This window comes from Capricornis sumatraensis, chromosome 2, assembly GCF_032405125.1.
Source record: "Capricornis sumatraensis isolate serow.1 chromosome 2, serow.2, whole genome shotgun sequence".
In the NCBI taxonomy this organism is placed as follows: Eukaryota; Metazoa; Chordata; class Mammalia; order Artiodactyla; family Bovidae; genus Capricornis; species Capricornis sumatraensis.
The window spans coordinates 194,321,968-194,348,617 of NC_091070.1; the positions used below are offsets into that span (position 1 = coordinate 194,321,968).

The 26,650-nt window shown below is 43.5% G+C and overlaps 1 protein-coding gene across 1 annotated transcript in view; it reads right to left on the reverse strand.

Annotated features, from left to right (window-relative positions):
• Window positions 1-2,675: 2,675 nt before the first annotated feature.
• Window positions 2,676-26,650, reverse strand: part of SHISAL2A (shisa like 2A) — a 28,326-nt gene continuing 4,351 nt past the window's right edge. Inside the window, exons 2-3 of the mRNA XM_068963210.1 lie at window positions 17,255-17,405; window positions 2,676-2,909 (exon numbers count right to left, since the gene is read on the reverse strand). Coding sequence (XP_068819311.1) covers window positions 2,676-2,909; window positions 17,255-17,405 — 385 coding nt within the window. The remainder of the gene's footprint in view (window positions 2,910-17,254; window positions 17,406-26,650) is intronic.

Below are 26,650 nucleotides of genomic sequence, written 5' to 3' on the forward strand. Positions count from 1 at the left end.
GCTGCACAGGTTGGGCAGCTTGTTTCCAACCCGGGACTGAGGCAGGCCAACACCAGTGTGAGCCAGCTCTAGGGGCTGATGGAATTCAAATGAGAGATGCTGAACAAGGGCCGTGGGGAGGAGCTTTACGGGGGCCTGGGATGTGTAGGTCAGCAAAGGCAGCACACAGATCTGTTTCCCACCTATCCCCACCCCGCCCACACTGGCTCTGCTGGGGAGATTCCACTAGGCCTTGGGGCCCTGCTCAGTGTGAGGTCTCCTTCTAGCCTCCCCAGCTCTGAATTCTCTTTGTTCTTCCTGGCCAGTCATTCTCAAAGGGTGGTCCCAGACCAGCACCGCCTGGAACTCATTAGGAATGCAAATTCTGAGGACTTACTCCAGACCTACCCAATCAGACACTCTGACAGCAGAGGGGGCGGGGAAAGGGGGGCGAGGATCTGTGTTTTAAGCTAGTCCTCCAGCTGATTCTGACCTTGGCTGAGGTTTGAGGACCACCGCTTAGGCCACTGATGACCATTTAAATTTTTAGAATTTACAGATCCTCTCCCCCTAACAGACCAAGAGCAGTCTAAAAGGAAGGTCCTTATAGGATTCTTCCTTTAACCTTCTAGAAGGTGCTCTGAGGAAAAATCTCTGAGGATTTTCCTGATGTGGATACCAAGAGACAGACAGGATCTGTCCTGTGAAAGGTCACAAAGTCCATCAGTGACTACACCCCCTACCTGTCACCCATTCCCGCCACACATGCGTGCACACACACATACCCTAAGCTCTCTCTACAACAAATGACTTGCAATGCTTAGGCTGTGCTAGGCTTTTTTCTTACTGTTTTTGAACAGATTGTACTCTGGCCGTAATTTCTAATGATCCTGTCTTACCTGGAAACTGACTCATCTCTGATGATTCAGCTCAGACATCGCTTATTCCTCCCTCAAGCCGCATGAAGGGTCACAGTGGGCCCATTGCGCTTTTGTGTGCCCATCTCACCCGTCACATGGACTCCCTGAGGGGAGAAGCTGTGGATAATTCCCTGTTGTTTCTGGTAACCTGAACAGGATAAACACCACGGAAAGCACAATAGGGGAAAAGGTGCTGGGTTTAGAGTGCTGAAAATTACACAGACACGTGCCACACAAGACCACAAATAAAGCAAGACCAGAGCTGAGATCGCTTGATCTGCAGCCTAGGGCACTTCTGAGGGTGACTCACCTGGCCTTTCCACCTGTCATGTGTCCTTGGCTGGTTCAGGCCCCACGCACAGAGGTCTAAGAGTGACCATTTCACTGTTGCCAAATCCAGTGGCAGATCATGTCAATGTCAAACATGTCAAGAACCGCTTTCTGTGGCTTCTGAGTCTCCCCATCCTTGCCTTATACCCTCAATGAAAAGCCTAAAGCCACTGACAAAATAAAGATAAGGAGGATACCTGGGAGAGAGGGGCGGCAGTAGCATCCTACCCTAAGATTCCTTCGCTGTCAGACTAATAATATTTTAAAACCTAATAAGAGCTAACGCAATGCTTTCCATTTGCCAACCTTGTTCTAATTACACGGTTGAAGTGATTTAGTCCTCCCCCAAATGTTATGAGGTAAATATTACTGTTATCCCTGCTTGTACAGACGATTAGGTACAAATGTCACTTAGCAAGTAAGGGCAGGGATGGGATTTGGACCAGGCATTGGGCTCAGAAGTCCCTGCTCCTAATCACTGTGTTACATTGAAAAATACTCACCTATAATTTTTTAAGTCTTTGTAGCACTTTCAAGTTTAGGAAGAGAGTTCATATACATCATCTCAACACTCACCATAACCCTGCAAGGGAACTGAGGCTCAGAGAGACTAGGGGACTTTACCAAAGCCATGCTGCAGATCCTATTAACCACTCATTCCCTCACTCGATTATTCACACTCTCATTCACCTGCGGGGCTGAACGATATTACACATGGCGGGGTCCTGTGTATGTTCTCTGTAGTAATATTAATGCTATGCTCAGTCATGTCCAAGTCTTCATGACCCCATGGGCTGTAGCCCGTTAGGCTCCTCTGTCCATGGAATTTTCCATGCAAGAATACTGGAGTGGGTTGCCATATCCTTCTCCAGGGGATCTTCCTGACTTAGGGGTCAAACCCATGTCTCTTGTCTCTCTTGCAGAGGCAGGTGGATTTTTTTACCCCTGCACCGCCTGGGAAGTCCAGTGAGTATGCTCTATTCCCTCTTATTCCGTTCTTTGGCGAGGGACTCACTCCAGGAGCAATGCTGAGCTGTTGGAGAGGCAGAAGTCACTGCCTCTGAGTCCCAGTCATCTTCCCTGGATTTCCTAAGTACATCTGCTCTGTGGCAGGAAGACTAAGTCAGAATTCCCTGACTCCCCGGTTTAGGTGAGGGGTTTCTCTGAATCTCCACAGGCTCCAGACTTCTCCCTGATCACATGGAGTTGTCATGACCATTTTACTGGGGACCCATGTCTAAACTCCCTTCAGCCCACAGTGGGCCAGGCAGAGCACTGTAGCTGGGTTCACAGTGGAACCTGAGTGGATTTGCTAGGAAAAGCACTCATTTATCCTATTAGGTTTCCAAAGTCCCTTTGATTATCCCCACTCCCACCCTTTTTTTCCTTTTTTAACACCAAAAAGAGACTCCAGAAGAGGATGGTGTAGAGACATTTATTGGATGTTTATGGGGCTGGGTATAGTAGATTGGGGACGGGAACTTCCTCAGGGCTCCCTGGAAGGTCACCGGCGGTCACTGTAGCCATGAAGCAGTGCTGGAGGAGGCATTTGGGATCCTTAGCCTGCTCCTCATTGCAGTCCAGCCATGAGTTCAGGAAGGGGTGACTCTGCCTGAGAGGGCTCACTCCTGGCACCTCCACTGAGTTGCCCATGTTTCCACCTTGGCAATCAGGGGGTACCTCATCAGGGTCTGGAAAACAGCAAGCCAAGGGCATGGGGCTTCCTCCTGTAAGCCCTTCCTTTCCATCAGGATCATATTATACATGTTGGCTAGCTTCCCTGAGTGCTTACCTTGGACAGGGGTGGGCTCAGAGTCTTAAATGCATCATTCATTTAAACAAATATTCATTAATAGTATACCACATTGTGAACTACGAGCTATCAATGTTTCTCATGAACTTAAAGTTTAATGGAGCGGACAGACAATAAACATTTGCTAGCAGATATGAAGACTTCACCTTCACCATAAACTCATAGGGTGCTGCTACTGCTAAGTCACTTCAGTCGTGTCCGACTCTGTGTGACCCCATAGATGGCAGCCCACCAGGCTCCCCTGTCCCTGGGATTCTCCAGGCAAGAACACTGGAGTGGGTTGCCATTTCCTTCTCCAATGCATGAAAGTGAAAAGTGAAAGTGAAGTCGTCCAGTCATGTCTGACTCTTAGCAACCCCATGGACTGCAGCCTAGCAGACTCCTCCATCCATGGGATTTTCCAGGCAAGAGTACTGGAGAGGGGTGCCATTGTCTTCTCCGAAACTCATAGGGTAGGTACTATTAAAAACTCACTTGTTAAATAATGATTCAGGCTGACTTCACAGCTAGCCTGCGGGGAAGTGCAGTAATTTAAAAAATGCATATTGTTCTTTACTTTAAGAATGGATTTCATGACCCTCTTCACCGACTGCTTGATCCTCTCCTCGTTTTATCCTGGACTTGATAGGAAGCTCACTTGGCTGTGTTATTTCCCACTTCCCATTCATGACATTCTGCTGCAACCTACTTGGTTTCTGCCTGTAACACAACTTAAAACTTTTTGTCATTAAATCCCATGGTTACTTATAAATCATCGTCTCCTTTGACTTATTGGGAACATTTGACACAATTAAGCACTCTTGCCTTTTTTGAATAAAAGATGTATCAAGTGTTCAAGCTAGAAATCAAGTGTATCCAAGTGTTAACTCTCACACCTTCTCTCCCTACCCATTCCCAAGGTCAAGCAATTCACTCCAGGTCCTGTTAATTCCACCGTTTCACTATCTGCTGTACCCACCCATTCTCTCCATCCTCAAGGCACCACACTAGATCTGGTTTTCATTTTCTTCTGCCCAGACCAAAAGACATCCTTTGATTGGGCCATCTTCCAGAGAGATCTTTCTAAGGTTAAGTGAGTCCATGTACTACTCTTTCTCAAAAGCACTCAGTGTCTTCCCATGACCTGTGATACTTGAGGTGGCATTCCAGGTTCTTTAGGTATGGGCCCCAACCCTTCTCTAGCTTTTTCACTACTACTCTTCTCTGAAGAACTCAATGCTTTACTACACCAAAATTTTATTGTTCCCTGAATGGGTCCATTCCTTCATATTTCTGAGTTTCTGCTTTTACTGTTTCTTCTGTCTGGAATGGCATTTTATACCTTCTTTATGTAGAACACTCCTATGCTTTAAAACCCATTGATGGAAGAGACCAAGGATGAATGGTGCCTCTGAAAACAAGGAAAGAGGGAATTTCAAGAAGGAGGCTGTATGGGACACAGGAGTTGGCTACGCAATATCCATTCCACCCTCTTTCCACCCAGCAATTATGTCTGGTTGGGACTGACCCCATCTCAGCTCCAGCAGAGGGGCCCGATTGATATGAGGCTGTCAAGTAATCCTGTCCCTTTGCCACAGGGGCGGGCATTCAGTGCATAGCATTTCCCTGGATATAGTGATGGGCACATGACCTGAGGTGGTCCAATCAGAGTCAGGCCTCCTCCTCCCCCAGGGGAGGGATGAAGGAAGAGAGCGCTCCTTCTTTCTTCCCCTGGCGAGATGGGAACAAAAAGAACACAGTCCCAAGGACTTCTGGAAGCCAACTGACTACCATGGGAAAAATCAGTCTGAGGAGAAAGCTAACACAAGAGGGCAGAGTTGTGAGAATCTCAGAGGATGGAGCCATAAGCCCGAGGACACTGAACTTCCACTTAAACCATTCCTAAAGCTCACCCTACTTTTGGACTTCTCATTTACAGAGCCAATAAAATTTCTTGTTTGTTTCGAACTCTCTATTTTTGATAATTTAAGCCTCACAAAAAGTTACAATGTAGTAGAGAGTTTCATTGTACCCTTCACCTAGCTTTCCCTAATGATAATATCTTATATAATCATGGAGTAATTTCAAAACTAGGAGACTGACATTAATATAGTATAACTGACTAAACTACAAATTCTATTCAATCTTATCCATTTTTTAAATATGGACTATTTTGGGGTGTTCAGTACTATGAAAGTTTATCACAGGTATGCGTGTGTGCATGCATGCTAAGTCTCTTCAGTCATGTCCAACTCTTTGTGACCCTGTGGACTGTAGCTTGCCAGGCTTCTCTGTCCGTAGGACTCTCCAGGCAAGATTATTGGAGTGGGTTGGTTGCCATGCCCTCCTCCAGGATATCTTACCGACTCAACCATCGAACCCTCACCTTTCATGTCTCCTGAGTTGGCAGGCTGTTCTTCACGACCAGCGCCACCTGGGAAGCCCTATCATATGTACAGCTTTATATAATCACTGCTGTAATCAAGACAAAGAACTGTCCCATCACCACAAAGAAAAATTTCCTTATGCTACCCCTTTACGTCAGAACTTCCTCCTAAACCTAACACTGGTAACCACTAGCTCCTTCTCCATACGTAACTTTGTCATTTAAGAAATGTTACCCAGATGAATTATACAGCGTACAACCTTTGGAGATGGGCTTGTTTCACTCTGTTTAATACCCTTGCAATCCATTCAAGCTGTTATGTGTATTGATAGTTCATTTGTTTTTATGGCTGCATATATTCCATTATATGGTTGTACCATTTGCCCACTAAAGAACCTTTGGCTTGTTTCTAGTTTTTGTCTATTAAAAATAAAGCTGTTATGAGCAGTTGTGTATAGGTTTTTGTGCAGACATATATTTTCATTTCTCTAGGATAATAATATTGTTTTGAGTGGCATAGTGGACTGAATGGTGACCCCCAAATATATCAGGTCCCAATTTCTGGAACCTGTAACTGTTAAGTTCTATGGTTTTTGCAGATGTGATGAAAGTAAGGACTTTGAGATGAGATTAACCTCAATTATCTGGATGGGCCCTAAATACCATCACAAATGCCCTTATAGGAGAAAGGCAGAGGGAGATAGACACTCACAGACAGTGATGTAAAGACAGCGATAGAGACTAGAGTGAGCTACAAGCAAAGGAATGCTGGCAGTCACCAGAGACTGGAAGAGTCAAGGAACAGACTCTCCTGTGGGGTCGTTGATTTCTGCCCAGCAAAACTGATTTTGAATTTCCAGCCCTGAGAACTGTGAGAGAAGACATATCTACTATATTAAGCCACCAAGTTTGTGGTAATTTGATACAGTGGTCATAGGAAACTAATACACATAGTGAGGATGATTAACTTTATGAAAACACTGTCTTCCAAAGTGGCTATATATCATTTTAATTCCCACCAAAAATGTGTAAGAGATCCAGTTGCTCTATCCTCCCTGGGAATTGTCAGTGTTTTTACTTTAATATTCTGATAGGTGAGAAGTGGTATCTCATTGTGGCTTTAATATGTGTTTCCTTAATGGCTAATGAAGAGGAAACATATTCTCATGTGCTTCTTTGCTATCTGTATCTCCTCTTCAGTAAAGTATCAGTTCAAGTCTTCTGCTCATTTTCTAACAGCATTGCTTGTTTTCTTATTTTTTGTTTATTTTTAATTCTAATTAATTTATTTATTTTTGGCTGGGCTGGATCTTCGTGGCTGTGTGGGTTTTTCTCTGTTTGTGAAGAGCAGAGCCTACTTTCTAGTTATGGTGCGTGGGCTTCTCGCTGCGGGGGCGCTTCTTGTGGAGCAGAGGCTCTGAGGAATGCAGGCTTCAGTAGCTCAGGAGGTGTGTTTCCCAGGCTTCAGAGCACAGGCTCAGTAGTTGTGATGTGGGAACTCGTGTGCACACCTAGTTGCTCTGCAGCATGTGGGATCTTCCTGCATCTGGGATGGAGCCAGTCTCCTGAATTGGCAGGCAGGTAGATTCTTTACCACTAAGCCACCAGAGAAGCCCTGTTTGTTTTCTTAATGTTGAGTTCAGGGGATTCTTTATATGTTCTGGGTGAAAGACCTTTGTCAGATATGTGAATATTATTTCCCAGTTAAAGGCTCTTCTTTTCTTCTTAATAGAGTCTTTATCAGCACAAACATTTTGAATTTTGATCTAGATCAATGACTAACTTTTTTTTTTTTTTAAGATGACTAACGTATTTTTTTGTGCTTTTGATGACATGTCTAAGAATTCTTTGCCTAACCCCGGGTCATGACGATCTTCTCCTGTTTTCTTCTAAAAGTTTTATAGTTGTATAGGTTACATTTTGGTCCATGATTTATTTTGGGTTAATTTTTATATAAAGTATGAGCTTATGTAAAAGGTGTTTTTTTAGCCTATGGAAGTCTAGTTGCTTCAACATTATATATTGAAAAGACTATTCTTCCCCCATTGCACTGCTTTTATACTTTGTCAAAAATCTTCTGGACATATATAGCACGTGGGTCTATATCTTTGATAGGAACAAAGTAGATGATTAAATAGTTAATCTCACTAGGGGACTGTAAGTAGAAAATATATGAGAGACACCTATAAGTTAATGATCACTCAAGAAAGCAGGTTTGCTTAACCACAAAAATTACATGGTGGATTTAAAAAATATGGGAGACCCCTGTAAGTTAATGATTACTCAAGAAAGTGGGTTTGCTTAACCACAAAACGAAGCAGTCTTGCTTAGCAACAAAACCATGCCACAGAAAGATGAGATATGCCCCCAAACAAGGAAACAATGGTGGCATGAGCCCCACATCCTGCCCAGTGAGTTCAGTAAGTTAATGATCCCTTGGACATGCTCTCTGCACACATAAAAGACAGTAATTTGTAGACCTAAGTTTGACCATTGTGGACAAAAAACTCCCCTGCCCAAAGGAGGAGAAGATGATGATGGGAGCATGACATCTACTCAAGACAGACAATGTTCTTCTCCCCCTCCCCACTTTTCCTTTGATTATAAAACTGTAGCCCAGTAAGTTCTTGGGGTGAGGCACTTCTCACCTGCTGGCTTGTAAACCTCACAAGCTTCTTATTCTAATAAATCCCTTCTTATCTATCATTTTGCCTCTTGCTGAATTCTTTTCTGCACTGAGATATAAAGGACTACAGTACCAGGGCTCTTCAGCCCTGAAATGACACTCAATCAGTTTTATCTTGATCTAGGTGTCTGTCCCTCCGCCAGTACCACACTGTCGTCATTATTGTTGCTCAATAATGTCTTAAAATCAAGTAGGGTGATTTCCTCCAACTTTATCTCTTTCAATATTATTTTAGCTACTCTATCTCCTTTGTCTTTCCATATAAATTTTAGAATCAGTTTGTCTATATATACCAAAGAGCTGCTGTGGTTTTTAATCTTTACTATGTTGAGTTTTCCAATTTATGACATTGTGTGTGTGTGTGTGTGTGTGTGTGTGTGTGTGTGTGTGTGTGTGTGTGTGTGGCTCAGTCATGTCTGACTCTTTGCAACCCTGTGGACTGTAGCCCGCCAGGTTTCTCTGTCCGTGGAATTCTCCAGGCAAGAATGCTGCAGTGGGTTGCCATTTCCTCCTTCAGAGGGTCTTCCTGACCCAGGTATCAAACCTGTGTCTCCTGCATTGGCAGGCAGATTCTTTACCCCGGAGCCACCAGGGAAGCCCATGACATAGTGTATCTCAGGCCATTTATTCAGGCCTTCTTTGATTTCCTTCACTAGCATTTTGTAGTTTTTATTGTATAGATCCTATACATGTTTGTTAGCTTTATACCTCATTATTTCATTTTTTAGAGTGACCATAGATGATATTTTATTTTATCTTTTAAAGGTCTGTCTTTTTAGAAAACATTTATTTATTTGGCTGCACTGGGTCTTTGTTGCTGCACGCACCCCTTCTCTAGCTGTGGCAAGTGAGAGCTACTCTCTTGTTGCAGTGTGCCTTCTCTTGTGGAGCATAGGCTTTGGGGAACAGGCTCAGTGGCTATGGCATTAGAGCTCAGGTGCCTCGAGGAATGTGGAATCTTCCCAGAGCAGCAATTGAACTCCTGTTGTTCCCTGGATTGGCAGGCAGATTCTTAACCAGTGGACCTCCAGGGAAGTCCCTATATTTAAAATTTTAGTCTCTAGTTGTTTGTCGCTGATACATATATAAATACCATTGATATTTGGTTCTGACCTTACGTACTATGACCTTGCTAAGTGCACTTATTAGGTTTAGGAGGTTGTTTACTGTGTCTCTCTCTGTGTGTTTTGTAGATTCTTGGGGATTTTTTGTTATTTAAGCTTGCATTTTAAGGCATTCCATTTGGCACAAGGATTTAGTTCAATTTTCTATTCAATTCAAGAATCTCCTTCAGTGAATCCCACATTTAGCCTTTTCCTGGTTATCTTCCAGGCTTGGGGGTGCTTTTTAAATGGAGAGTTACAAATTGGTGAATCAAATATAGCCCTCATGTAACTTTCAGGGTGCACTTTACGAAAGAATTTCAGGTCTTAGTCTAAGAAAGACCTAGCTTTTTTGAATCAACATCTGCCTCCCTATGGCTTCTCCCACTGATTCAACTCTGTTCTCTGATGTCTCATAAAATATCTCTTCCTCATGCCCCAGGACAGCCTTGCAGAGGCCTGGAGTCCTGGGATGTGAGCCCTGAGCCTACTTTGCTCAGGGCCAAATGTCCCCAGCTCTTCAGCCCATATGCACATAATCTGGTTCTCAGACCAAGCTGGTCACTCACCTCTGATCACCTTCTGACTGATTAGTCAAGGTTCTTCTTAAATTGTGGGGCCCTGAGCCGCAGGCAGTCAAGGGTTGGGAGGAATCCTTGGGCTTTTAGGAGTTATAAAACCGTGGCTTAAATCCTCATCCTGATATCAAATTATTACACTACCTTGGGCTAACCCCTTCTCCTCTTTGGATCTCAGTTACTATTCTATCAAATGGGGTGGAAAGTAGGGCTGGCCTCATTTTCCTATCTGTTTTCCCTTGAATTCCAAATTGTAAAGAATTCTGTCTCTTTAATGGACTGCCTTTATTAGGTACTAGCCTCCTCACGCCCCATGACCATTTTCTGTTAATCAAAGAGTTCTGATTAACAGGAAAGAGCCCATGCTAATTACCCTCCTTAGCCTAATACAATTCTAGCTCACAACAAAACTTAGTCCCAGTGAAACCTTTGAAATACTGGAAATTGCTCAAGAATCCTCTTTGCTATATCTGGGGACCCTTGAGTGATATATTTGGAACCCAAAGTTGTGAACCCATGGAGTAGACGCTAAAATGTTAACCTCTGAGATGTGATGGCCGATATGTTCTAATTCAATTGGGGGTAGAGAAGGACCATCATTCTCTTGCTTCTAGACTCTATAATTCTGTTAACATGACCTGAGATTTCACTCATGTTTTTTTTTTGGCAGATACATCAAAATGCAGGTTCACACTGAACTTGTGGGCCCAATATGCCTTTTTTTTTTTAAACATGATTCTTCTTCCCAGATGCCACAGATTCCCTCTCATGAGTATCCCAGGGTCTTCAAATCCACAACTCTTCAATCCCCTTCTAGGGAAACTAGCAAAATAGGGAGTGGTCCAACTCTTGAGTACACTATTTCTGCCTCTTCCTCTGGCTGATATATAAAGAAAGTTATTAAAGTCCCTCAGTGGTGCCTGAAGCCTGGGGGAAGGAGAACCATCTTATAAAGGTGCTAGCCAAGAGGAGAGGAGGATGCCTACAGGCACATATAAAAGATTCAATTTTCAAGTTACAATAAGAAGATTCATGTTTGGCTAAAACACGCTGGCACAATCATCTTATTCAATTTTTCTAACGATTCTCTGAGGTGAATGTTATTATTTCATGTTATAGACAAACACAGAGAAGGTTACCATTGATACAGCTATTAGTACTGGATCCAGGATACACTTTCAGTTCTACTTGATTCTGAAGCTTGGGCTCTTTCCACAGAGCAAGTCTACCCTTAGTATAGGTTAGGAAATCTGCTAGGTGCTGGGGATTCAAAGGCATTTAAGACATGATTCCTATCTTTGACACATCACAGTCTGAGGCGACTAACGTGTAAAAATCTAAATGCCTAACAATAATAAAAATGAGGGTTACTCACTTTTAAAAGCCACCATGTATTAGAAACCGAGCTCCAATGTAAGCATCATCTCTAGTTTTATTGCTTTCTTAGTGGGTATTATTGTACACATTTTACAGAGTAAATTAAGGTCCAGGGAGAAGTGACTCACCTAAGGCCACACAGTGAGAGTAACAAAGCCAGAATCAGAGCCAGGTTCTCTGACATCCCAGCAGGGTTGTGCTTTCCCATCTTTTTTCAGGGACCTTTTGGCCAGTCCCCCCATTGCCTGGGGTCTTAGCCTGTGGTGACCATCAGGAAATGAGTTCTCAGATTTTCTCCCTGATTGGAGATAAGTCAAGACTGACTTGGAGAAGGCAATGGCACCCCACTCCAGTACTCTTGCCTGGAAAATCCCATGGACAGAGGAGCCTGGAAGGCTGCAGACCATGGGGTTGCTGAGGGTCAGACATGACTGAGCGACTTCACTTTCACTTTTCACTTTCATGCATGGGAGAAGGAAATGGCAACCCACTCCAGTATTCTTGCCTGGAGAATCCCAGGGACACGGGAGCCTGGTGGGCTGCCGTCTATAGGTTCGCACAGAGTCAGAAGCAACTGAAGTGACTTAGCAGGCAGCAGGCAAGACTGAGTCATCGCTGAGGCTTGTTTGGGTCATAGGTACCACCTCCCCAAGTGTGGTTAAGTAAAAAGCAGAGGCCTCTGAGGAAGTGCAACACTTCCTGGAAGGTCAGAGGGCCTGCTATAGGAAAAGATCTTTGGCTCTGGAAGCAAAGTATTGGCCAATTGGCTGGGTGACCTTGGGCATATCACTGTCACTTTCTGGGCCTCAGCAACCCATTGATAAACTGAGAACATCAGGCTCGATTCCCAGGAGCCCTAAGAGTTAGAGGGACTTCCCAGGTGGTGCTAGCGGTAAAGACTTCACCTGCCAATGCAAGAGATCCAGGAGACCCAGGCATAGGTTCAATACCTGGGTCGAGAACATCCTCTCGAGTAGGAAATGGCAACCCACTTCAGTATTCTTGCCTGGGGGAATTCCATGGACAGAAGAGCCTGGTGTGCTACAGTTCATGGGGTGGCAAAGAGTCAGACATGACTGAGCATCAGAGCCACAAGCCAATTAATGCCCAGTAGTTCTCTGAGGTGGTTGTTAACTGTATTCAAACCAGCAATGAATGAGAGAGGTGAGAGATGAGTTAGTGAAAATGATTGATTAATGATATCCCCACCAACATTTTTCAGAGGAGGATGAGTCCCCCCACCTCCCATTTTTTTATCTCTTATTAAAGGTACCTAGGTTAGAATACTTACCTCACTCACCCCATCTGTAAAATAGAGTTGATAATAACCTAAAGTAGCTGAACAGGTTAAATGGGATAATGTGTTTAAAGTCCTTGGCATAGTGCCTAGCACAAAAGTAGGTGCTTGGTCAGTCTCTGATCAAGCTAGTTCCTCACAAAGTACAAGAATGACAGAGCTATGGTCTTCATTGCATCCCAAGTTTGAGGGATGGGTGGGATAGGGTTGACGGGACAGTAGAGAATCCCTGGGAAGCAAAAGGAGCCTATCTTCAGAAACTGTTCTATTTTCACTCCGCTCCTGTCAAGGAACTCCCCACCCCACCCTTACCCCCAGGCTCAGAGATTAGCACCCAAGGTACGGTGTGTAATGATTGTGGGTTTTAGAGTAGGGAAATCGGGGTTGTCATCCCCGCATCACAGGCCCACTAGCTGTGTAGACTTGGGCCAAGGCTCTGATTTCCTCTGTAAAATGGGGCTAATGATCTCTCTATGGGCTTCCCAGGTGGCACTAGTGGTGAAGAACCTGCCTGTGAGCGCAAGAGACATGAGAGACTCAGGTTCAATCTCTGGGTCGGGAAGATCCCCTGGAGGAGGGCGTGGCAACAGTATTCTTGCCTGGAGAATGCCATGTCGGACAGAGGAGCCTGGCAGGCTACAGCCCATAGGGTCGCACAGTTGGACATGACTGAAGCAACTTAGCACACATGCATGCACACACGCTCTCTCTACAGGTCCTACTGTAGAAGGAGACAAAAACAGATGAAAGTCTGTGTAAGGGGGAAAGCTCTGATGAGTGTAAGGTAGTGGCCTGTAAACGCTGATGCTGGGTTTGATCAGCCCAAATGTTGGGTTGATGCTGTGGGTTCAGAGGAAGGAGAGGACAGCACTTCATGAAGAAGAAAGGAAGGAACTAAGAGCTGAGTTTAGGCAAAAGACAGAGAGAGCTGAAAGCTGTTACTTAATAAACAGGAAGTGCATTTTCCATTTTAGAAATAAGAAGCAAAAAGCAAGAACACAAGTTGTATCAAACCCTGGTGATTGAATAAGCAAAAAATCTAGCCAGTGGCTGAGCAGTGAAAAGCAGGAGGGTGGTCTTCATTCACAGGACTGCCAGGCGAGCTGTGTTTCATTGATTTAGAAAGGCTGCAGGTGATAGGGTGGGGGGAGATGAGGGGAGCAGGGTACAAGCACCCTACACACCTGGCCTGGTGAGGTAGAAAGAATAGGACTTCGGAGGCAGAAAAACACACACATTTGAATTACAGCTCTGCAATTTACAAACTGTGACCCCTGTGGGCAAGTCATCTGACCTCTTTGAAACAATGTTTTCACATCTGTAAGATGGGCGATAATAATACCTACCTCACTGGGGTAGTTGGGAAAATTAGACAAGATAGGGCATGTAAAGTTCCAAACAGTGTCTGGCATCAAGTAGGGACTTCCCTTCCTCAGCACAGGGATAAGGAGAGGAAGGAAGGTGGAGATGGAGTTGGCTCTATCATTCACTCACTAGGTATGTGGGCCTTAGTCTCCACATCTGTAAAATAGATTTTAATAAGATCCATACACTGCCTGGTTATTATGAGGAGCTGCCGGGAGCCAGCATGGGAGATCCCACCCATGACAAAGTCATGCGGAGGAGACCTGACAGGCAAGGCGGATCAGGACTCGAGGGACTCCCTGGACCTGCTCGAGCATCTGCCCCAAACCAAAATCTGTCTGTCTATTGTCTATTATATGATGCCTTTCACCACCTCTTCTGACGTTAACAGGGGGCTATCCCCGACCACCTTTCTCTGGAGAAAATCAACTTAGGGCTCTAGCTGATAAGTCTCCTGGGCATGAAAGGAGAATTTCAATTCAAACCCCACTGTTAGCATTCTAGCTTGCTTGGCAGCTTTATCCAGACTCTTGCAACTACGCATATGATTGTTCACAAACCATGACACGGGAAGCCTAAGCATTCTAAAAATATAGAGCCCTTCAAGGGATGAAAAAGTTTTATTAAAATAATACTGGTGAAGGGTTTCATTGTTGAGCCAATGCTTGCTGCTAAGTTCCCATATCCCTTATCCATTGTGTGCCTGGGAGTGCATTAGTTAATATAGTTGGAATGTAAGAAAAACAAGTAGCAGCCTTGGTATTAACCACATCAGACCTTTGAGCTAATAAGTTCTTTTTTGTAACCCAATGCACCTTTGCTCCATGAGAATGTAACTCTGTTTAGTACTTTCTGAGGCTCACACAGATTAGAGGTATAAAGAAAAAACACTTCAAGGGAAAACAAGTTTTCTGGTTGATCAACCTTTATCAAAAAGGGGTCATAAAATGTCAACAGGGCTCCAAGGCCAGAAGATAATGTACACAACATAAGACCCCTGTTTATGGGAAAGGTATGCAGAAAAAATCCTGGTTTCGATAAGGGCAAAACTGCTGAAACGTTTGAGCTGATTCTGCATGACTTTGCATCTTTCATTTTCCTCTATGTACAAGTCAGGGTATAAAAGCTCTTTTTGAAAATAAAGTTACGGGCCTCGCTCACCGAAGCTTGGTCTCCCCATGTCATTCACTCGTTCGCCGATGCCGTTCATCCTGAGGGTATCCCTGGACTCTGCTGAGGCTGGACCCCAGCAAGGAGCAAATGAAATTGCCTATTTAGAGTTAATGCATTCCTGTTAATGACAGTATTATTTTTCATTCCTCCTATGTTGATGAACATTTAGTTTATTTCCAGTGACAAATTGTCATGGTATCCACCTTTACAAGTCCTCTCCTAGTGCAACTGTCTCTAAGGCAGATAATTAGAGGTGGAATCACAAATAGGCTATATACATTTTCAGTTTAAATGGATAGTGCCAAAATGCTCTACAAGTGGTTTTGCCAATTTACCCTTACCAGTGGTATATGAGATTACCCATTCCCCCATGTAACCTTCTCACTATCAGTGGGATCCATTTTTAATTTTTGCCAATGTAATTGTTTTTTAAATCATTCTTTGAAAAGGTATAGCATTCTTAAATTGCATTTTCCTGATTATTAGTAAGGTAGAGTATCTTTTTATGTGTGTTGGGCATTTGTATTTTTTGGTGGATTATGTTTTTCTCATGTGTTTAAAGGTACACTTATATATCCTGGATATCAATCTTGTCTCTATTTTATATACAGTTGATTCTCATTATTTATTGTGCACGCATGCTCAGTCACTAAGTCGTGTCCAAGTGTTTGCAACCCCATGGACTATAGCCTGCCAGGCTCCTCTGTCCATGGATTTCCCAGGCAAGAATACTGTAGAGGGTTGCCACTTCCTTCTCCAGGGGATGTTCCCAAGCCAGGGATCAAACCTGCATTTCCTGCTTGGCAGGCAGATTCTTTACCACTGAGCCATGAGGAAAGTGAAAGTGAAAGTTTCTCAGTCGTGTCCAGCTCTTTGCAACCCCATGGCCTATACAGTCCATGGAATTCTCCAGGCCAGAATTCTGGAGTGGGTGGCTGTTCCCTTCTCCAGGGGATCTTCCCAACCCATGGATTGAACCCAGGTCTCCGGCATTGCAGGCGGATTCTTTACCAGCTGAGCCACCAGGGAAGCCCATTAGTCACTGTTATTTTGTTCTATTAAGTTACCATTAACACTGAATTAGCAAATACTGAATCAATTGCCCCTTAGGGAAATACAAATTTAGGTTCCTGTGAGCCTCTGGTCACATTTTTGTCAACCAATCAATATATAACTTTGCTTTATGTATGTTTCTGCTTAAAGATACCTTATTTAATATATATTACTAATTGATAACATTTAACTCATGTGTATTGAACACATGTATTTTTTCCATAAGGCACATGACAGCCTTTTTATGTTGAGGAATACTAGATAGCACTTTAACGTTATATTTGGGGGCCATTTTCAACAGTGAAATTGCCAATAAAAACACACAAAATGCAAAAATGTGACACTAAATATACCATGAAAAGGACACTTGTTCATAGTATGAGAGCTGAAACAAAAAGGCAAGCTTGGCCTTGTGCAGCCTCAGCTGGGCAACCTCAGTGTAACAGGGCAGCTCAAAGTTTTTGTTGCTCTGTGCACATCCACGTCTGCAAATGACCTCAAAAACACTGAAAGTATTGATTTTTGAAGTTACAAATTAATTCTAGCAAGTAGACAAATTCACCAATATGGAATCTGCAAATAATAAGGGTTGACTATGCATCTGTATTTACAGTATCTTTGCAGTCCACCACTTGTTTTTTTTAAATTTTATACATAGTCTCTTTTGTGTTATTTGCATCTGTTGGAGGGAAATTTGCTAATATTTCTCTTATTTAAAAAATTATTCATGTTACTATATTTTAATTAGTCTCTTTCTGGAGTCTTTTTCTATTCTAAGGTTTCTCAACATCAACAATATTGACATTCTGGGTCAGATAACCTTTTTTTTTTTTATTTTAGACCTTGTTATGCAGCCTGTGAGACCTTCCTTAACCCGAGATAGAATCTGTGTCCCCTGCCCTGGAAGCACAGAGTCTTAACTGCTGAACCACCAGGGAAGTTCTGAGTCAGATAACTCTACTCTAGGGTGCTGTCCTCTATATTGCAGGATGTTTAGTAATATCTCCCTGTAACAAATATAGAATTATTTTGATTATCAATGAGCACATGAAGAGTTTGTGATGGAAATGTTCATATCAGAACCTCCTGCAAAATGTGCTGGTGCTTCTTAATATATTCCAGAAACACACATGAGGCAAATAGTCCAAACATTATTTCCAAATATCTCCCCTCTGAAAAGGTGCTAGCCTGCTGAATACAAGGAAATCACATGGCCTCTTTCTTATCTGTAGTCTGTAAGTTTAAGCCTGGGTCCAACTTTGTGTGGGGTTTTGAGCTGATGAACAGGTAACAAAGCACACAGGCAGTGATAATGAAGGCCAGGAGGACCACTGCTGCTATGGACAGGCCCACAAGAGCACCAATACTGGGGACAGAAAACCACAAGGAAGCAGTGTCAGGAAAGGACTTAAAAGGCAGCATGTTACAGGAGAAATGTTGTAGGTGTTATAGGAATCAGCCAGCCTTAACTTTTGTTCTGTCTCTGCTTCCCTTAAACAGACTTTTGGGGCCTAAGCCTGGGAAAGAGCATCAGCTATGTGGCAAGTCCTCACCACATACATAACTTGATGTGGCTTTATCCATATACATATACAGTGCCATCATGTAGTTGAGACTGAGTTTGTGTTCCCTTTCTTCTCCTCTCCTTTCCTCAACCTGTTGCCACCCCAAGAAGCGAGAGATGATCTTTTTCAGTAATTAGTTTTTATTTCTGTATACTTCATCGGGCTGCTCCATGTCTTAGTTATGGCATGTGAACTCTTAACTGTGGCATGAGGGATCTGGTTCCCCAACCAAGGAGCAAACCCAGCCCCCTGCATTGGGAGGGCAGAGTCTTAGCCACTGGACCGCCAGAAAAGTCCCTAAAGATGATTTTAAAGAGCCCTCCCCATACTGCCATTTCTTAAAAATCAAGACACATAGCAAGCCTCAATTTTATATCAACTGTCCTTCCATCCTCAAGGTAATTTCTGACCCAGTCTCTAGTGGGTCATCACGGCAGTGTGGACTCCACATCTAGAACCCCTTTTCTGCTGCTGGTCCCTCACCCCTCAACCTCATTGCCTCTGCACCAAGTCAGGCCCTGGTCATCTGGTCTCCAGACTACTACCTTCTGGCTTGTTCAGGGAGCCACCGTCTTTCTGTTTCATGTGATCCCTCCCATCATCTCCCCACATCGGAATTTTACCTGTCCTTGAAGGCCCATCTCAATGTCTCCTCCTCAATGCTTTCCTTGGTCCCCTTTCTCTTTCTTTTCTTCTCCCAGGCCAGGCCTACCCACCTAGAACACCTTACTCGGGGTCATTAGCACTCCTTCCGCTTGGTCAGGGAGTCTGGTGTGGTAGGGAAAGAGCAAAGAGCTTTGGAACTCTCACAGATCCACCTGGTAAATTTAGGACCCAGATCTGTAACTAACTTGATATGACATCTTGATGAAATTATTAAGCCTGTTGAGTCTCAGCTTCTTTGCCTAGAAAGTGAGAATGATCAAAACACAGCACCTTTCAAGTGGTAGTGAGCGTGAATGATACCTATAATATTCTTAGCACATAGTAGTTCAACATATTCCCCATGCGTTCTTTGTAGGCATACTGAGGCCATGTTTAACTGGCTCTGTTCTCCCCTTGCACGAGCCCTAGCACATAGTATGCACTTAGCAATGGCTATTTAGTACCTAATTTGTGTCAGTCACTGTGGGATGTTCTCCCAGTGGTAGGACCAGGCTTGGCTGTGTGCCCCTTTTGCCTACGACTCCTTCTGCAGCTTTTCTGCCTTCCCTAGCCCAACCCTGACCCCAGCCTCAGATTCCTGCCTTTGCCATTTCTGCTGGATTTCATTCCCAGCCAGCTGATGGTTATCTTCCAGTAAACAGAAACACCTTAGAGCTTTGGAGAGTCTGCTTTCCCAGGGCTAAATAAGTTATTGGTTATCCCTACAATGGAATAGTATAGAGTCATTAAAAACATGTTTTCAAATAAAATTTAAGATCAAGGATAAATTCTGATGAGTTAATGTGAAGTGAAAAAGGCAGGACCCACTACTAAATATATAGTGTAGCCCTAACTTAAATACATAAATATAACATGTACATATATAACATAACAAGGTGAGGTTGGATGGAAATACACTAAATGTTAATGGGCTGTCTCTGGGTATAGCACAGGCTGTGGATGACCTGTCCGTGTCCCACTGGATCTTAAAAGTCTGGAATATTCTGGCCAAGGTTTCAATGCCAGCATATGTATCTCTTTGTCTGAAAGCTTTCTTGGGCCCAGAGGAATCTCTGCACACTGAACAGGTCAAACGTATAGGAAAATGGATGCCTCCCTTCTCCCTGCAGCATACAGCCAATGACTAAAAGAAACTGATATGTAAATACCCAGCTTCCTGGCCCTCAGCTGGGATGACTCTGAGATGCATCTTCTAACCACAGTGGCTGGCACAGGATAGCAGTTTAAACGCTGGTGGCCCTTGGTGGTGACTTGCTTGGTAGCACACCATCATTAGCTCCTTCCCTTTCCCATCTCACTTCCCTACCCTGTACCAATATTTTCTAGGATCGTTTGTCATGTAAACAGCTTGCCTTAAGAGCTTTTGTTTCCCAGTCTTCTAGAATCCAAGGTAAGACACGGGGTATCTCCCATGATTGCTTTTCTTTTCTGTTTCTCCTGGCCTTCCTCTTTTTTTCCCACACTGAGCATGTAGTACTCTGTAGTTGTTTAGTATTCATTTAATACTTTTTAGTTTTGTATTTTAATTAAATATTATTCCCTTTCTTTAGATCTACTCACTGTTTATAAGGCTGTTATCTGTGGCTCAGATCATGAACTCCTTATTGGCAAATTTGGACTTCAATTGAAGAAAGTAGGGAAAACCACTAAACCATTCATGTGTGACCTAAATCAAATCCCTTACAACTATACAGTGGAAGTGACAAATAGACCCAAAGGATTAGATCTGATAGACAGAGTGCCTGAAAAACTATGGATGGAGGTTCGTGACATTGTATAGGAGGCAGTGAGCAAAACCATCCCCAAGAAAAAGAAATGCAAAAAGGCAAAATGGTTGTCTCAGGAGGCCTTACAAACAGCTATGAAAAGAAGAGAAGCAAAAGGCAAAGGAGCAAAGGAAAGATATACCCATTTCAATTCAGAGTTCCAAAGAATAGCAAGGAGAGATAAGAAAGCTTTCCTCAGTGATCACTACAAAGAAATAGAGGAAAACAATAGAATGGGAAAGACTAGAGATCTCTTCAAGAAAATTAGAGATACCAAGGGAACATTTCATGCAAAGATGGGCTCGATAAAGGACAGAAATGGTATGGACCTAACAGAAGCAGATGATATTAAGAAGAGGTGGTAAGAATACACAGAAGAACTATACAAAAAAGATCTTCACAACACAGATAATCATGATGGTGTGATCACTCACCTAAAGACAGATATCCTGGAACGCAAAGTCAAGTGGGCCTGAGGAAGCATCACTACAAACAAAGCTAGTGGGGGTGATGGAATTCCAGTTGAGCTATTCCAAATCCTGAGAGATGATGCTGTGAAAGTGCTGCACTCAATATGTCAGCACATTTGGAAAACTCAGCAGTGGCCACAGGACTGGAAAAGGTCAGTTTTCATTCTAATCCCAAAGAAAGGCAATGCCAAAGAATGCTCAAACTACCCCACAATTGCACTCATTTCACACACTAGCAAAGTAATGCTCAAAATTCTCCAAGCCAGGCTTCAACAGTATGTGAACTGTGAACTTCCAGACGTTAACTGGATTTAGAAATGGCAGAGGAACCAGAGATCAAACTGCCAACATCTGTTGGATCATCAAAAAAGCAAGAGAGTTCCAGAAAAACATCTATTTCTGCTTTATTGGCTATGCCAAAGCCTTTGACTGTGTGGATCACAACAAAGAAATTCTTAAAGAGAATTACACCCTGTGTGGAAAATTCTGAAAGAGATGAGAATACCAGACCACCTTACCTGCTTCCTGAGAAATCTGTACACAGGTCAGGAAGCAACAGTAAGAACTGGTCACGGAACAACAGACTGGTTCCAAATTGGGAAAGGAGTACATCAAGGCTGTATATTGTCACCCTGCTTATTTAACTTCTATGCAGAGTACATCATGAGAAATGCTGGACTTGATGAAGCACAAGCTGGAATCAAGACTGCTGGGAGAAATATCAATAACCTCAGATATGCAGAGGACACCACCCTTATGGCAGAAAGTGAAGAGGAGCTAAAAAGCCTCTTGATGAAAGTGAAAGAGGAGAGTGAAAAAGTTGGCTTAAAAGTCAACATTCAGAAAACTAAAATCATGGCATCTGGTCCCATCCTTCATGGCAAATAAATGGGGAAACAGTGGAAACAGTGACAGACTTTATTTTTTTTGGTTCTAAAATCACTGCAGATGGTGACTGCAGCCATAAAATTAAAAGACGCTTGCTCCTTGGAAGAAAAGCTATGACAAACCTAGACAGCTTATTAAAAAGCAGAGCAATTACTTTGCCAACAAAAGTCCATCTAGTCAAAGCTATGGTTTTTCCAGTAGCATGTATGGATGTGAGAGTCGGATTAGAAAGAAAGCTGAGTGCCAAAGAATTGATGTTTTGAACTGTGGTGTTGGAGAAGACTCTTGAGAATCCCTTGGACTGCAAGGAGATCAAACTAGTCCATCCTAAAGGAAATCAGTCCTGGGTGTTCATTGGAAGGACTGATGCTGAAGTTGAAACTCCAATACTTTGGCCACTGGATGCGAAGAACTGACTCATTGGAAAAGACCCTGATGCTGGGAAAGATTGAAGGTGGGAGAAGGGGATAACAGAGGATGAGATAGTTGGATGGCATCACCGACTCAATGGACACGAGTTTGAGTAAACTCTGGGAGCTGGTGATAGACACAGTCTGGTGTGCTGCAGTCCCTGGGGTCACAAAGAATCAGACACAACTGAGCGACTGAACTGATTGACTGACTGATCTGGAAGATTCGTGTTCAGGTTGGGACCACACCCTTTACAAGGGACATCTATGGGTACTTGGCTGGAAAAAGCCAGTAAAAGTAGGATCCTTTGAGGAGTGGGTGAGAGAGTTGGGGGGGGATGCATTCTAGACCAGCAGACAGTCAGGTAGTAGGCACTGCACTGAACGTCTTCCAGGGGACAGGGGAACCAGCTTCAGGGACAGAGCTGGGAACAACAGGGGAGGGTCCAAGGGGGCAAATCTGTCCTTAGTATAAGATGAACTCCAAGGAGTTCCCTGGTGGTCTAATGGTTAGGATTCTGGGCTTTTGCTGTCATTGTCTGGGTTCAATCCCTGGTCAAGGAAAGGAGATCTCATATAACATATGATGTGACCAAAAAAATATAAGTTCAAAAAATGAACTTCAAATGATCAGAGTTGTCCCATGGTGAATGTACTGCTTCAAGAGGTGATGAGGGTTTTATTATCAGACAGGTTTGCATAAGACCTGGATCGATCCACCTTTCAATGAAGTTAAAGATTCTTGCTGATGATGGGTAACTGGCCTGAAGAGCCACTAGCCTTCTAGAATTTCACAGACCTACAACTCTGAAAGATAGGTAACTCACTGTGACTTCTGGGAAAGAACTGGAGGGGTGATCTGACATTTGTTAAGGTTTTTGAGTCAGGCAGTTCTAAGTCTGAATCCTGGCTCTCTCACATATAAGCTAAAAACTCCTTCACCTTTTGATCTTCATTTTCCTTCATTCATAAAAGTCACTATCTCACCAGGTGTCCATACAGATTAAATGAGATAATGTATCTACAGTGCCTGAATGCCAGTTCTGCCCTTCAGCAAGGCTGCAGCCCTTGGGCTCACATCTTAATCAAAAAAGGAAACTACTGATAATGGGTGTTTGGAAAGTCTACCAGACACGTGATAACACCAGCTGCTTCCCCACAGGGAATCTTCAATTCCTGAGACATGCTTTTATTTTTTATTTTTTTTTATTTTTATTTTTTTATTTTTTTTAATTTTAAAATCTTTAATTTTTACATGTGTTCCCAAACATGAACCCCCCTCCCACCTCCCTCCCCATAACATCTCAGTGAGTCATCCCCATGCACCAACCCCAAGCATGCTGAGACATGCTTTTAAAACACCAATTCTCCTTTATCACTATCCAAGGAAACAGTTTACCTGAAAAATTTTTAAAGGCCAGCTTTCATGAAAAGGGCCAAATGGAGTCCAGAGCAAAACAAGGTCTCCACCCTGCAATGGTGGGGCTCGACAGGAACATGCCAGAAGGGTTATTTCAGGGTCTGGAGTACACTGATCACCTAAATATCCTGAGGACCCCAGTTTCCCTTCTCTACTTTGAAATTGTCTGTGATGTTTATGAACCATGTTCTAGCCAAGCCTAGGGGGCTTCCCTTGTGGATCAGTGGTAAAAGAATCCACCTGCAGTGTAGGAGCCACAGAAAACATGGGTTTGATCCCTGAGTTGGGAAGATCCCCTGGAGAAGGGCATGGCAACCCACTGCAGTATTCTTACCTGGAGAATCCCACAGACAGAGGAGCCTGGCTGGCTGTAGGATATAGAGTCACAAAAAGTCAGAAACGACTGAAGTGACTTACCATGCACTCAGGAAAAGTCAGCCCTGCAGGCTGCCCTTGGGGTCATAAACTTTGAAGCACACTGATGTGCAACGTGACCTCATAGCTCACTTCATGCAACCTTCAACCTCACTGTCTGAGCCACTAAGGTACTCCATGCCTCAAGAGGGTTCAAGGCAGGGAGAGGAACCACAAGGGGTATATGGGGAATCGGGTGGTAGGAGTGGAATGGGATTCTGACTGGGTGCTGAGGGGTTTATTCATTTCTGTATCCCCAAGTGCCACAGCAGTGCCCAGAAGACAGCAGAGTCAGCCAGTGACTTTTCAAGTGATCTGAGTAGAGCAGGTTCAGTTCAGTTCAGTTGCTCAGTCGTGTCCAACTCTTTGTGACCCTATGAACCACAGCATGCCAGGCCACCCTGTCCATCATCAGCTCCTGGAGTTTACTCAAACTCATGTCCATTGAGTTGGTGATGCCATCTAACCATCTCATCTGTCGTCCCCTTCTCCTCCTGCCTTCAATCTTTCCCAACATCAGGGTCTTTTCCAATGAGTCAGCTCTTCACATCAGGTGGCCAAAATATAGGAGTTTCAGCTTCAACATCAGTCCCTCCAATGAACACCCAGGACTGATCTCCTTTAGGGTGTACTGGGTGGATCTCCTTGCAGTCCAAGGGACTCTCAAGAGTCTTCTCCAACACCACAGTTCAAAAGCATCAATTCTTTGGTGCTCAGCTTTCTTTATAATCCAACTCTCACATCCATACATGACCACTGGAAAAACCATAGCCTTGACTAGATGGACCTTTGTTGGCAAAGTAATGTCTCTGCTTTTTAATATGCTGTCTAGGTTGGTCATAACTCTCCTTCCAAGGAGTAAGCATCTTTTAATTTCATGGCTGCAATCACCATCTGCAGTGATTTTGGAGCCCAGAAAAATAAAGTCAGCCACTGTTTCCACTGTTTCCCCATCTATTTGCTATGAAGTGATGGAACTGGATGCCATGATCTTTGTTTTCTGAATGTTGAGCTTTAAGCCAACTTTTTCACTCTCCTCTTTCACTTCCATCAAGAGGCTCTTTAGTTCTTCTTCACTTTGTGCCATAAGGGTGCTGTCATCTATATATCTGAAGTTATTGATATTTCTCCCAGCAATCTTGATTCCAGCTTGTGCTTCATCTAGCCCAGCATTTCTCATGATGTACTCTGCATAGAAGTTAAATAAGCAGGGTAACAATATACAGCCTTGACATACTCCTTTTCCTATTTGGAACCAGTCTGTTGTTCCATGTCCAGTTCTAACTGTTGCTTCCTGACCTGCATACAGGTTTCTCAGGAGGCAGGTCAGGTGGTCTGGCATTCCCATCTCTTTCAGAATTTCCCACAGTTTGTTGTGATCCACACAGTCGAAGGCTTTGGCCAATAAAGCCAAATAAAGCAGAAATAGATGTTTTTCTGGAACTCTCTTGCTTTTTCCATGATCCATCAGATGTTGGCAGTTTGATCTCTGGTTCCTCTGCCTTTTCTAAAGCCAGTTTGAACATCTAGAAGTTCATGGTTCACGTATTGCTGAAGCCTGGCTTGGAGAATTTTGAGCATGACTTTACTAGCGTGTGAGATGAGTGCAATTGTGGGGTAGTTTGAGCATTCTTTGGCATTGCCTTTCTTTGGGATTAGAATGAAAACTGACCTTTTCCAGTCCTGTGGCCACTGCTGAGTTTTCCAAATGTGCTGACATAGTGAGTGCAGCACTTTCACAGCATCATCTCTTAGGATTTGAAATAGTTCAACTGGAATTCCATCACCTACACTAGCTTTATTCCTTTATTCATAGTGATACTTCCTAAGGCCCACATGATTTCACATTCCAGGATGCCTGGCTCTAAGTGAGTGATCACACCATCATGATTATCTGTGTTGTGAAGATCTTTTTTGTATAGTTCTTCTGTGTATTCTTGCCACCTTTCTTAATATCTTCTGCTTCTGTTAGGTCCATACCATTTCTGTCCTTTATCGAGCCCATCTTTGCATGAAATGTTCCCTTGGTATCTCTAATTTTCTTGAAGAGATCTCTAGTCTTTCCTATTCTATTGTTTTTCCTCTATTTCTTTGCATTGATCACTGAGGAGGGCTTTCTTATCTCTCCTTGCTATTCTTTGGAACTCTGCATTCAAATGGGTATATCTTTCCTTTTCTCCTTTGCTTTTCACTTCTCTTCACAGCTATTTGTAAGGCCTCCTCAGACAGCCATTTTGCTTTTTTGCATTTCTTTTCCATGGGGATGGTCTTGATCCCTGTCTCCTGTACAGTGTCATGAACCTCCATCCATAGTTCTTCAGGCACTCTGTCTATCAGATCTAGTACCTTAAATCTATTTCTCACTTCCACTGTATAATCATAAGGGATGTGATTTAGGTCATACTTGAATGGTCTAGCGGTTTTCTCCACTTTCTTCAATTTAAGCATGAATTTGGCAATAAGGAGTTCATGATCTGAGCAGGTTTATGAGAGTCATTGAGCCTTAGATATTCATGGAGCAGGTCAAGCCAGGGCTTGGGACCAGACAGCCCTGAGTTTTCATCCTAGTTCTGATACTTCTTCTCACTGAAGTAATCTACGATAGTAACTTAACCTCTTACGAGTTTCCTCACCTGTACAATGGAGAGCAGAAGTGGCAGGGCTGTGAACGTGTGAAAGCAGCTAGCCCTAAAGTGGTGTGAAGTACTGTTCTTTCACCACCAGACACATGCACAAGTGAGCACTGTTCCCACTTTGGCCCAGCTCTCTTTCTGGAGCTATTTCTCCACTCTTCCCCAGCAGCGTACTGGTCACCTACTGACCTTGAGCGCTCATCTTCTGGTGTCATATCTCTTTGCCTTTTCATACTGTTCATGGGGTTCTCCAGGAAAGAATGCTGGAGTGGTTTGCCATACTTTCCTTCAGTGGACCACATTTTTTCAGAACTGTCCATCATGACAGTCCGTTTCATGGATGTCGATGTGGTTATGTCTGGTGGTGAAAGTAAAGTCC